At 39.8% G+C, this 12,542-nt stretch overlaps 1 protein-coding gene across 3 annotated transcripts in view; it reads right to left on the reverse strand.

Moving 5' to 3' along the window:
- Positions 1-12,542, reverse strand: part of TTC27 (tetratricopeptide repeat domain 27) — a 194,860-nt gene that overhangs the window by 147,350 nt on the left and 34,968 nt on the right. For all 3 annotated transcript variants that reach the window (XM_003822003.4, XM_034952913.3, XM_063594999.1), the window contains exons 6-8: positions 9,076-9,240; positions 6,766-6,899; positions 1,169-1,281 (exon numbers count right to left, since the gene is read on the reverse strand). In XM_003822003.4, coding sequence (XP_003822051.2) covers positions 1,169-1,281; positions 6,766-6,899; positions 9,076-9,240 — 412 coding nt within the window. The remainder of the gene's footprint in view (positions 1-1,168; positions 1,282-6,765; positions 6,900-9,075; positions 9,241-12,542) is intronic.

Raw genomic sequence — 12,542 nt, forward strand, 5'->3', positions numbered from 1 at the left:
CCCAGCTAAAAACGCATAAGGTGGCCGGGTGTGGTGGCTCATGCCTGTAATCCCAGCACTCTGGGAGGCCAAGGCGGACGGATCAGCTGACGTCAGGAGTTCGAGACCAGCCTGGAAAACACGGCGAAACCCCATCTCTACTAAAAATACAAAAAAATTAGCCGGGCATGGTGGTGTGTGCCTGTAATCCCAGCTACTCAGGAGGCTGAGGCAAGAGAATCGCTTGAGCCTGTGGGGCAGAGGTTGCAATGAGCCAAGATTGTGCCATTGCACTCCAGCCTAGGCAACAATAGCAAAACTCCATCTCAGGAAAAAAAAAAAAAAATGCACAAGGTGAATCCAATTATTAAAAAAAAAAAATCAGACAAACTCAAATTGAAGGAAAGTCTAAAAGTAATGGACTTGTAAATTTCAAGTGTCAAGATCATGCAAGTCAAGCAAAAACGAGGAACTATTCCAGACTGACAAGGACTGAAGAGACATGAAAACTAAATGTAATACATACATTCTAGACTGGATCTTTTCTAAAAGAGAGTATCTGAACAACTAGCAAAATTTGAATGGGGTCTGAGAATTAAATGATAGCAAAGTACAAATGTTAATTTTCTGATTTTGATAGCTGTATTGTGACTATGTACAAAAATAACATTATTTGTTGGAAATATACACTAAATTATTCAGGAATGATACAGTATCATGTTGGAAACTTATTCTTAGAAGTTATATGTATTGTCCTGCCCTTAAACATTTTTCACAAATTTGAAATTATTTCTAATCAGAAAAAAAAAGTTAAAACTATTTCCACCACAGATAACGTTCCACAGTATTAAAAAATAATCCTATCCTTTGAAATGTAAATATCCTCAAATCTCAAAATAGTCATTCTCATTTGTCTTTAATATTCTGTTAATAATCTATTCCTAGCTAAAGCTAACCAAAGAAATTGTGCTTATAAAGGAAACAGAAGAATAGATACACCAACTCATTGGAGATTCGTAATATCTAACCCTTTAATTGGCTCTCCAAGTATTTCCTCCTGATCTTCATAAGCACTACAAAATTCCCTATTCATCCAGAACTCTTGGAACCTCCGTGAATAAAGATTCTCCACACATAAGAGAATCAATATGCAAAGTGTTCAAAGCAGCCAAGTCAGTCATTAACTCACCAGATTCCAAGAATAATAGCGATCTCTTCAGCACACAGATCCGGCATCTGGAACTGTTCACAATCTGCTAACTTTATGTCATTCAGAATGGTGTCATCATTGAGCTCAAGATTCTAGTAGAATACAAAAGAAAATACTTAGACCAAAAATTAAATTTTATTCATTCACCAGAATGGCATGTAATAGATTGCTAGAAAGGATAAAGTTAACTTACCCGTTTGACATATGGTCAATAGGCTATTTCTTGTGAAACACATATTTGGAAACAATTTACCTTCCAGAAATGAAAGATGTGCCATCTATACCTCAAGAATGCACTAACTATGACAATAATAGGGAATAACAGCTATCATTGATTGAGCCAAGTATGCAAAAGCCCCTCTGCAGATAATTTTACATACATTTTTCAAATTCATCCTCACAACAATCATAGACAATAGGCATTTCTATCGCTATTTATTGATGAAAAAACAAAGAATCAGATACTTGAAGCTCATCCAAGATCACACTCAAAGTATGTGACAGCATCAGGATTCAAAACTGGATCTTTCTATTCTGCCTCTAAATTCTAATCAAAAACATCAACTTCCCAACTCTGTGTCTCAGCAATATAGTGTGATCAGTTGAGAAATTTCTCACAAATAGCTTGTTATCAATGATGGAAATGCCAAACTGTGACAAGCTAATTCTAAAATTTATATGGAAATGCAAATGATCGACAATAACCAAAACAATTTTTAAAAGAATAAAATATGAGGAAGTACTTGATTTCAAGAATTACTATAAAGCCCAGACAGTATAGTACTGGCATAAAGACAGACATATAAAGTGAATGGAACAGAATACAGTTCAAAATTTTAGACCCATGCATATATGATGTATTGATTTTCAATATAGCTACCTAGGTGGTTCAACAGGTAAAGCCTTTCAATAAATGATATTAGAGAACTTTGGGAGGACAAGGTGGGAGGAAGCTTGAGGCCAGGAGTTTGAGATCAGCCTGAGTAACACAGCAAGACCCTGTCTCTCCAAAAAATAAGTAAGTGAATGATGTCAGAACAACTGGATATCCATTTGGAAAAAAAAATGACCCTTCACGTTTATCTCAATCATACACAAAAATTAAATCAAAATTAATCACAGACCTTAATACACAAGCTAAAGCTAAAAAAACTTCTAGAAGAAAACATTTTAAAAAATCTTTGTAACCCTGAGATGGAAAGGCAGTCAGTCCTTAATTAGGATACAAAAAGTATGAATTGTAAGAGAAAAACTTCATAAATTAGACTTCATCAAATTAAAAACTTCTGTTCTCTGAAAACATTGTTAAGACAAAAAGTCAAGCTCCAGATCCAAATATACTGACAAAACATATATCTGAAAAGGGACTTGCATCCAGAATATGGAGAACTCTTAGAACTCAATAAGAAGACAAACAACTCAAATTAAAAATGGGCAAGAGAGGCCAGGCATGGTGGCTCACGCCTGTAATCGCAGCACTTTAGGAGGCCAAGGTGGGTGGATCACTTGAGGTCAGGAGTTCGAGACCAGCCTGGCAAACACGGCAAAAACCCCGTCTCTACCAAAAATACAAAAATTAGCCAGGCATGGTGGCGCATACCTGTACTCCCAGCTACTCGGGAGGCTGAGGCAGGAGAATCACTTGAACCTGGGAGGTGGAGGTTGCAGTAAGCTGAGATCGTGCCACTGCACTCCAGCCTGGGCAATAGAGCGAGATTCCATTTCAAAAATAAAAAAAGAAGAGAAAAAAAAAAAACTTATGTTCACACAAAGACTTACATACATATTTTCTAGGCAGGTTTATTAGTAATAGCTGCTAGAAATAACTTAAATGTCCACCAACAGTTCATACTGGTATTTCAACATGGATGAATCTTGAAACCATTAAGCCAGATCAAAAGATTATACACTGTATGATTCCATTTATTGGAAATTCTAGAAAAGACAGATCTAATCTATGACAGCAACTGACTGACTGCAAAGAACTATGACGGCACTCTTTGGAGAAACTTTTTTTCATTGTGGTGGTGGTGACATGCGTCTATTTGTTAAATCTCAACAAAGTGTAATTTAAAATAGGTATATTTTATATAAATTATTCCTCAATAATCTTGGGTTAAATTTTTTTCTAATTCAACAACAACGACAAAAAGAAGACTTTAGGAGCCAAATGAAGCTAGACAGAAGCCAGGTGCGGTGGCTCATGCCTGTAATCCCAGCACTTTGAGAGGCTGAAGCGGGCGGATCACCCGACATCAGAAGTTCGAGACCAGCCTGGCCAGCATGGTGAAGCCCCGTCTCTACTAAAAATACAACAACTATCCGGGCGTGGTGGCATGTGGCTGTAGTCTCAGCTACTCGGAGGCTAAGGCAGGCTACAGAATGAGACACCATCTTAAAAAAAATAAAAAAAAATAAAAATTAAAATACATATTTTCACATTGTAACATTTCTTTTTTTTTTTTTTTTTTTTTTTTTTTTTTTTTTTGAGAAAGTCTTACTTAGTCACCCAGGCTGGAGTGCAGTAGCATGATCTCGGCTCACTGCAACCTCCACCTCCTGGGTTCAAGCGATTCTCCTGCCTCAGCCTCCCAACTAGCTGGAATTACAGGCACACACCACCACGCCCGGATAATCTTTTCTATTTTTAGTAGAGATGGGGTTTCGGCATGTTGACCAGGTTGGTCTCGAACTCCTGACCTCAAGCGATCCTCCTACCTCGGCCTCCCAAAGTGCTGGGACTACAGGCGTGAGCCACCACACCCGGCCATGTTGTAACATTTCCAATCAGGATATGTTTTGTAATCACTATAAATGGTATAGTAGTGTTCCTTTCCTTTTCCTGAAAAATGATTATTAAACAGATGGTGTATATTACAATCTAATAATGTGTTTGACACAAGGTAATATGATATGTAACCAACTTAACAATTCTCTTCCGCCCATTAGAATAAAGCTATGTTTCTATCTAATCCATACCTACAGCATACAACTTGTACTCTCCATCTTCAAGTAGTAATTAACAAAGACCATAAGATTATCTGAATCTATTTTATTTCACATACAAAAGATTAAATTCTGGCCAGTGCAGTGGCTCACGCCTATAATCCCAACAGTTTTGGGAGGCTGAGGAAAGTGGATGGCTTGAGCCCAGAAGTTCGAGACCAGCCTGGGCAACACGGTGAAACCCCATCTCTACCAAAAATACAAAAATTAGCCAGTCTCATAACCTGGTCTCTAAATAGATAAACAGGTAAAATTTATTTTTTATTTATTTATTTTTTTTTTTTTTGAGATGGAGTCTCACTCTGTCGCCCAGCCTGGAGTGCAGTGGCACGATCTCAGCTCACTGCAAGCTCCGCCTCCCGGGTTCACGCCATTCTCCTGCCACAGACTCCGGAGTAGCTGGGACTACAGGCGCCCGCCACCACTCCCAGCTAATTCTTTGTATTTTTAGTAGAGACGGTGTTTCACTGTGTTAGCCAGGATGGTCTCCATCTCCTGACCTCATGATCCGCCCACCTCGGCCTCCCAAAGTGCTGGGATTACAGGCGTGAGCCACCACGCCCAGCCAAAATTTTTAAAATAAAATAATTCTGAAAAAATTTCTGATAGTCACATGTAATATGTTAAAAATGTTAACCACATTAACCCTGTAACATGTATTACATGGTTAATCCCAGCACTTTGGGAGGTTGAGGCAAGAAGATTGCTTGAGCCCAGGAGTTTGAAACAAACCTGGGCAATATAGTGAGACCTCATCTCCATTTAAAAATGAATGAAAGAAAGGAAAGGAAGGAAAGAAAGGAAGAAAGAAAGAAAGAAGAAAAGGAGAAAAGAAAGAACAAGCAAAAAAACGATTAAAATTCTGTATTAAATGTTACATCATTTTCATACATTTCTCATAATACTCATCATATCCTATTTATCACCAGGAGATAATTTTCTTTTCTTTTCTTTTTTTTTTCAAAGGGAGTTTTGCTCTTGTTGCCCAGGCTGGAGTTGAATGATGCAATTGCACTCATTGCTCATTGTAGCCTCCACCTCCCGGGTTCAAGCAGTTCTCCTGCCTCAACCTCCCAAGTAGCTGGGATTACAGGCACACACCACCACAACTGGCTAATTTTGTTTTTTTTGTTTATTTTCTTTTTTTTGAGACGGAGTCTTGCTCTGTCACCCAGGCTGGAGTGCAGTGGCATGATCTCGGCTCACTGCAAGCTCCATCTCCCAGATTCACACCATTCTCCTGCCTCAGCCTCCTGAGTAGCTGGGACTACAGGCACCTGCCACCACGCCCGGTTAATTTTTTTTTTTTTTTGTATTTTTAATAGAGATGGGGTTTCACCATGTTAGCCAGGATGGTCTCAATCTCCTGACCTCGTGCACCCACCTTGGCCTCCCAAAGTGCTGGGATTACAGACGTGAGCCACTGCGCCTGGCCTAATTTTCTATTTTTAATAGAGACAGGATTTCACCATTTTGGTCAGACTGGGCTCGAAGTCCTGACCTCAAGTGATCCACCCACTTAAGCCTCCCAAAGTGCTGGGATTACAGGCATGAGCCACCATGCCAGGTCAGTCACTGGGAGATACTTTTCTATAGAACAACTCCACATTAAAAAACAACAAACACAGCCAGGTGTGGTGACTCACGCCTGTAATCCCAGCACTTTGGGAGGCCGAGACGGGTGGATCACCTGAGGTTGCGAGTTCGAGACCAGCCTGACCAACATGAAGAAACCCTGTCTCTACCAAAAATACAAAATTAGCCGGGCGTGGTGGTGCATGCCTGTAATCCCAGCTACTCGAGAGGCTGAGGCAGGAGAATCGCTTGAACCCAGGAGGCGGAGGATGCATTGAGCTGAGATTGCGCCACTACACCCCAGCCTGGGCAATAGAGTGAGACTCCATCTCAAAAAAAAAAAAAAAAAAGTAGTTGGGGGTTTCTGGGATCAGAAAACACATGCATAAATACTAAAGGGCTTCATGGAAGCAGCTGGAGTGGACTATAATTAGGTAAACTGACCAAGAGTCATAATTCAAACTAAAGAAGAGAATTCACTAGACATGTCAAATAAACATACTAAGGCAACCACCCCCCAATAATGACAGAGAAACAAAAGGCCGATCACAAAGCTAGTGAAAAGGAATTCTGATAATCTGTTTATATATTTAGAAAAAGCCTAAGAGATTCCAAGAGAAGACAAACATAAGGAAACAAATATGATAGCAGATAGAGAAACTGGTCTACACCCAGTCTGCCTTTTGTATTTCTTCAAGAGGGGTAATACATAACTAACTGCATCATTAATTCATAGTTATTGAATCCTAGAAGAAAAGCAGTATTTACCTCTATATACAGGTTAGGGAAAAAAAAACACCAGTTTTTTCTATATACAGGTTAGGAAAAAAAAAACACCAGTTAAACACCAGTTCTCCCTGACTCAGCAACCTTTAAAAGGCAAAAGAATAAAATGAAGTCTGTCCCCATCCCATTCAGTGTTTCTATGGTACTCACCTATTAAAATTGTTAGACTCAGCTGTTAACTGAATTTAATAACTTAACGTCCTACTTGCCTTGGTTAAATGTTCCTGAGGAGTGGGTGCTGGAGTGAATTCACAATTTGAAAGGACATCCCCTTCCCTTCTTACATCTAGAATCAGTTGTGCCACATAATTTTCCTGGAACCGTGTTCTTTTTCCCAAAGCACCTGAAAAAACAATAAAATTATATCTACTGACTTACCCATGAGATCTACTGTACAGTCATGAAGAGTAATATTTTCAGAGTGCTTTAGAGTTTACAAGGTATTTTCTCCATTTCACATAAGAAAGTCCTGAGGCCCAGCCTCAGGTTTTAAATGACTTATAAAATTAGAAAGCCAACAAGCTCTGGTACCAGGACTCAAACCCAGGATTTCTGCCACTAGAATCCACATACTAATTTTTGCATCAAACTACCACCCTTTAAAAAAAAAAAAAAAAAAAGTAACACATTGAGTGTTGTAGGTAGAAGAACTATTATTATCTCTTTTTCACAGATGACAAAAACAAAAGTTCTAAAGAATACAGTCATTTGTTCATGATCACAGGGCTTCTCAGCATCAGAACCAGAGCTTAAAGCCAGGATCTTTTGGTTCTAAATCAACAGTTTATTACACTATCTGACTTCATGTAAGACCAAAATTTTTTCATTATGTCTCTGAAATAACTTACTGCAGAATAGCTGTTTTCAAACCACTTTAAGAGAAGCAAAAGTTCCAACATCCACTCTCTGGACAAGGTCAGATTACAAAGATCCTTGATTACAAAGACCAGTCTAGAAAGTCTGGATTTTATCCTGTTATGAGTCTGGCTCTAAGTCATACATTAACCTTTTAAATATGTTATGCTGAAGATAGCCACTGAAATTGTTTGATACAGCTTACTTTTTTATTTTATTTTATTTTATTTTTTATGAGATGGAGCACTGCTCTGTTGCCAGGCTACAGTGCAGTGGCGCGATCTCAGCTCACTGCAACCTCCGACTCCCTGGTTCAAGCGAATCTCCTGCCTCAGCCTCCAGAGTAGCTGGGATTACAGGCATGCACCACCACACCCAGCTAATTTTTGTATTTTTAGTGAGGCGGATTTTGCCATGTTGGCCAGGATGGTCTCGATCTCCTGACCTCATGATCTGCCCGCCTCAGCCTCACAAAGTGCTGGGATTACAGGCGTGAGTCACAGCACCTGCCACAGTTTATTTTTTATAGGAAGGCTATAGATGAGTGGAAAGAAAGAATAACCTGATCCTCATATTTGTGAACATCACATTTGTATTTCTAAGTTCTTCAACTCTAACTTAGAAAACAAAATATGAAGAACTAGTTAGTAAATATACCAACAATTAAGTATTATGGCATCAATAGTCCCAAAAAAGCCTCCTAGAATCAAAATATTTAAAAACATAACTTCTGAAACTAACCTCACAAGATATATTACATACATTTTCATATACAGACAACTTACACATGGCCATTGTTCCAACTTATACTTGGCCATTGTTCCAAGTTATAAGCTGGATATTAAACAATTTTGCCCACACACACAATGTAACAAAAGGTAGCTAAAATCCAAGACAAGCCCACAAAATCATATTTATTCATAATATATTGGAAGGATTTTACTGATAGAACTAGCTCTATAAGAAGCACAGAATGTGGGCCGGGCATGGTGGCTCACACCTGTAATCCCAGCACTTTGGGAGGCCAAGGCGGGTGGATCACTTGAGGTCAGGAATTCAAAACCAGCCTGGCCAACATGGTGAAACCACATCTCTACTAAAAATACAAAAAAAAAAAAAAAAAAAAAATTAGCCAGGCGTGGTGGTGGGCACCTGTAATCCTAGCTACTAGGGAGGCTCAGGCAGGAGAATTGCTTGAACCCAGGAGGCCAAGGTTGCAGTGAGCCAAGATCACGCCACTGCACTCCAGCCTGGGCGACAGAGCAAGACTCGGTCTCAAAAAAAAAAAAAAAAGCAAGATGGAAAGAATAGGTGGGTGTTTACAAGAAAGGGCAATGCAGAGAGGCCAAACTTGGTCAGGAAACACCCCTATGGGCCCATCCCCCAAAGGCTCAAAAGTGTGTTTGTGTACTGCCTGGCTGCTATCTATTATTACTAACATGGCTAAACAGATCAGCGCAATAAATGGAAAACTCTAGAAATAAGGAAAATATATCATTTCAAATTTGTTATAAACTATAAATTTGTAAATAAAACCTTTAAAGTCTACTTTTGTAAAGCAAATAGGATATAGGAAATCTAATACCAACATACAATACAAACTGCCAATGTATATAGTTTTATCATAAAAATAAAATCAATTATCCACAAAAAATAAGTCTTACCTGTCAAATCAATTTGTAATTGGCTGATGTCCTTAGCAATATCCAACTGATCTTTTGCTTTTCTGTACTCATAATAATATAAAAACACATATGCACATTCCAGGTGGAATTGAATAGCCAAATATCGACCTGAATCATCTACAAACAGATTCTGTAGTTTCATCACTGCAAGACAAAAGATAAAACATTAAAAGTTATGATGAGAAGAAATATATATTAATGTGTAAAATAGAGTCTATAATACATAGAGTATATAGTACATAGTCTCTGTTGTTAAATAATTTTAAACATAAGACCTGAGGAATACAGTAACACTAATAGTTACCAGCCAGCATTATCTGAGCACTTATATGCTCCAGACATGAGCTAAGGACATTATGTACACTGAGATATCCTTTATTCCACACAATCCTGGGAGATATGATTCATAACCTTGCTCTTTCTCAGCGGGTTTGTCTTAACAATGCCAAAAAAAAAAAATAGTGGGGGGACGGGCGCAGTGGCTCACGCCTGTAATCCTGGTACTTTGCGAGGCCGAGGTGGGCGGATCACAAGGTCAGGAGTTCGAGACCAGCCTGACCAACATGGTGAAACCCCATCTCTACTAAAGATACAAAAATTAGCCGGGCATAGTGGCATGCGCCTGTAGTCCCAGCTACTCAGGAGGCTGAGGCAGGAGAATCGCTTGAACCCAGGAGGCAGAGATTGTAGTGAGCTGAGATCGCACCACTGCACTCCAGCCTGAGCGACAGAGCAAGAACCCGTCTCCAAATAAATAAATACATAAATAGGGGGTGGCTGTCAAGATGGCCAATAGGAACAGCTCCTGTCTCCAGCTCCCAGCGAAATCAAGGCAGAAGGCAGGTGATTTCTGCATTTCCAACTGAGGTACCAGGCTCATCTCACTGGGACTGGTTAGACAGTGGGTGCAGCCCATGGAGGGCGGGCCAAAGCAGGGTGAGGCGATCACCCGGGAAGCACAAGGGGTCGTGGAACTCTCTCTCCTAGCCGAGGGAAGTCCTGAGGGACTGTGCCATGAGAAATGGTGCATTCTGACCCAGATACTAAGCTTTTCCCCTCTTCTCAACCTGCAGGCCAGGAGATTCCCTGGGGTGCCTACACCACCAGGGCCCTGGGTTTCAAGCACAAAACTGGGCAGCCGTTTGGGCAGACACAAAGCTAGCTGCAGAAGTTTTCTCATACCCCAATGGCTCCTGGAATGCCAGCAAGATAGAACCATTCACTCCCCTGGAAAGGGGCCTGAAGCCAGGGAACCAAGTGGTCTAGCTCAGCTGATCCCAACCCCAAGAAGCCCAGCAAGCTGTGATCCACTGGCTTGAAATTCTCACTGCCAGCACAGCAGTCTGGTCAACCTGGGACACTCGAGCTTGGTGGGGACAGGGGCGTCCACCATTAGTGAGGCTTCAGTAGGTGGTTTTCCCCACACAGTGTAAACAAAGAATCTCTGGGACACAGCTAAAGCAGTGTTCAGAGAGAAATTTATAACACTAAATGCTCATAGGAGAAAGCAGGAAAGGTCTAAAATCGACACCCTAACATCACAATTGAAAGAACTAGAGAAGCAAGAGCAAACAAATTCAAAGGCTAGCAGAAGGCAAGAAATATCTAAAATCACAGCAGAACTGAAGGAGATAGAGACACAAAAAACCCTTCCAAAAAAAATAAACAAATGAATCCAAGAGCTGGTTTTTTGAAAAGGTTAACAAAGTAGATAGACCACTAGCCAGACTAATAAAGAAGAAAAGAGAGAAGAATCAAATAGGTGCACTAAAAAATGATAAAGGGGATATCACCACTGATCCCACAGAAATACAAACTACCATCAGAGAATACTATAAAAACCTCTACGCAAATAAACTAGAAAATCTAGAAGAAATGGATACATTCCTGGACGCATACACCCTCCCAAGACTAAACCAGGAAGAAGTCAAATCCCTGAATAGACCAATAGCAAGTTCTGAAATTGAGGCAGTAATTTATAGCCTACCAACCAAAAAAAGCCCAGGACCAGACAGATTCACAGCCGAATTCTACCAGAGGTACAAAGAGGAGCTGGTACCACTCCTTTGGAAACTATTCCAATCAACAGAAAAAGAGGGAATCCTCCCTAACTCATTTTATGAGGCCAGCATCATCCTGATACCAAAACCTGGCAGAGACACAACAAAAAAAAGAAAATTTCAGGCCAATATCCCTGACGAACATTGATGCAAAAATCCTCAATAAAATACTAGCAAACTGAATCCAGCAGCACATCAAAAAGCTTATCCACCACAATGAAGTTGGCTTCATCCCCGGGATGCAAGGCTGGTTCAACATATGCAAATTAATAAACATAATCCATCACATAAACAGAACCGCGACAAAAACCACAAGATTATCTCAATAGATGCAGAAAAGGCCTTCAATAAACTTAAACAGCCCTTCATGCTAAAAACTCTCAATAAACTAGGTATTGATGGAACAGATCTCAAAATAATAAGAGATATTTATGACAAACCCACAGCCAATATCATACTGAATGGGCAAAAGCTGGAAGCATTTCCTTTGAACACTGGCACAAGACAAGGATGCCCTCCCTCACCACTCCTATTCTACATAGTGTTGGAAGTACTGGCCAGGGCAATCAGTCAAGAGAAAGAAATAAATGGTATTCAAATCGGAAGAGAGGAAGTCAAATTGTCTCTGTTTGCACATGACATTATCGTATATTTAGAAAACCCCATCGTCTCAGCCCAAAATCTCCTTAAGCTGATAAGCAACTTCAGCAAAGTCTCAGGATACAAAATCAATCTACAAAAATCACATATTCCTATACACCAATAACAGACAAATGGAGAGCCAAATCATGAGTGAACTCCCATTCAAAATTGCTACAAAGAGAATAAAATACCTAGGAACACAACTTACAAGGGATGTAAAGGACCTCTTCAAGGAGAACTACAAACCACTGCTCAAGGAAATAAGAGAGGGCACAAACAAATGGAAAAACATTCCATGCTCATGGATAGGAAAAATCAATATGGTGAAAACGGCCATATTGCCCAAAGTAATTTATAGATTCAATGCTATCCCCATCAAGCTACCATTGACTTCCTTCACAGAATTAGACAAAAACTACTTTAAACTTCATATGGAACCAAAAAGAGCCCGTATATCCAAGACAATCCTAAGCAAAAAGAACAAAGCTGGAGGCATCACACTACCTGACTTCAAACTATACTACAAGGCTACAGTAACCAAAACAGCATTGTACTGGTATCAAAACAGATATATAGACCAATGAAACAGAGTAGAGGCCTCAGAAATAACGCCAAACATCTACAATCATTTGATCTTTGACAAACATGACAAAAACAAGCAACAGGGAAAGGATTCCCTATTTAATAAATGGTGTTGGGTAAACTGGCTAGCCATAAGCAGAAAACTGAAACTGGACCCCTTCC

Source organism: Pan paniscus, chromosome 12, assembly GCF_029289425.2.
Source record: "Pan paniscus chromosome 12, NHGRI_mPanPan1-v2.0_pri, whole genome shotgun sequence".
Lineage (NCBI taxonomy): Eukaryota > Metazoa > Chordata > Mammalia > Primates > Hominidae > Pan > Pan paniscus.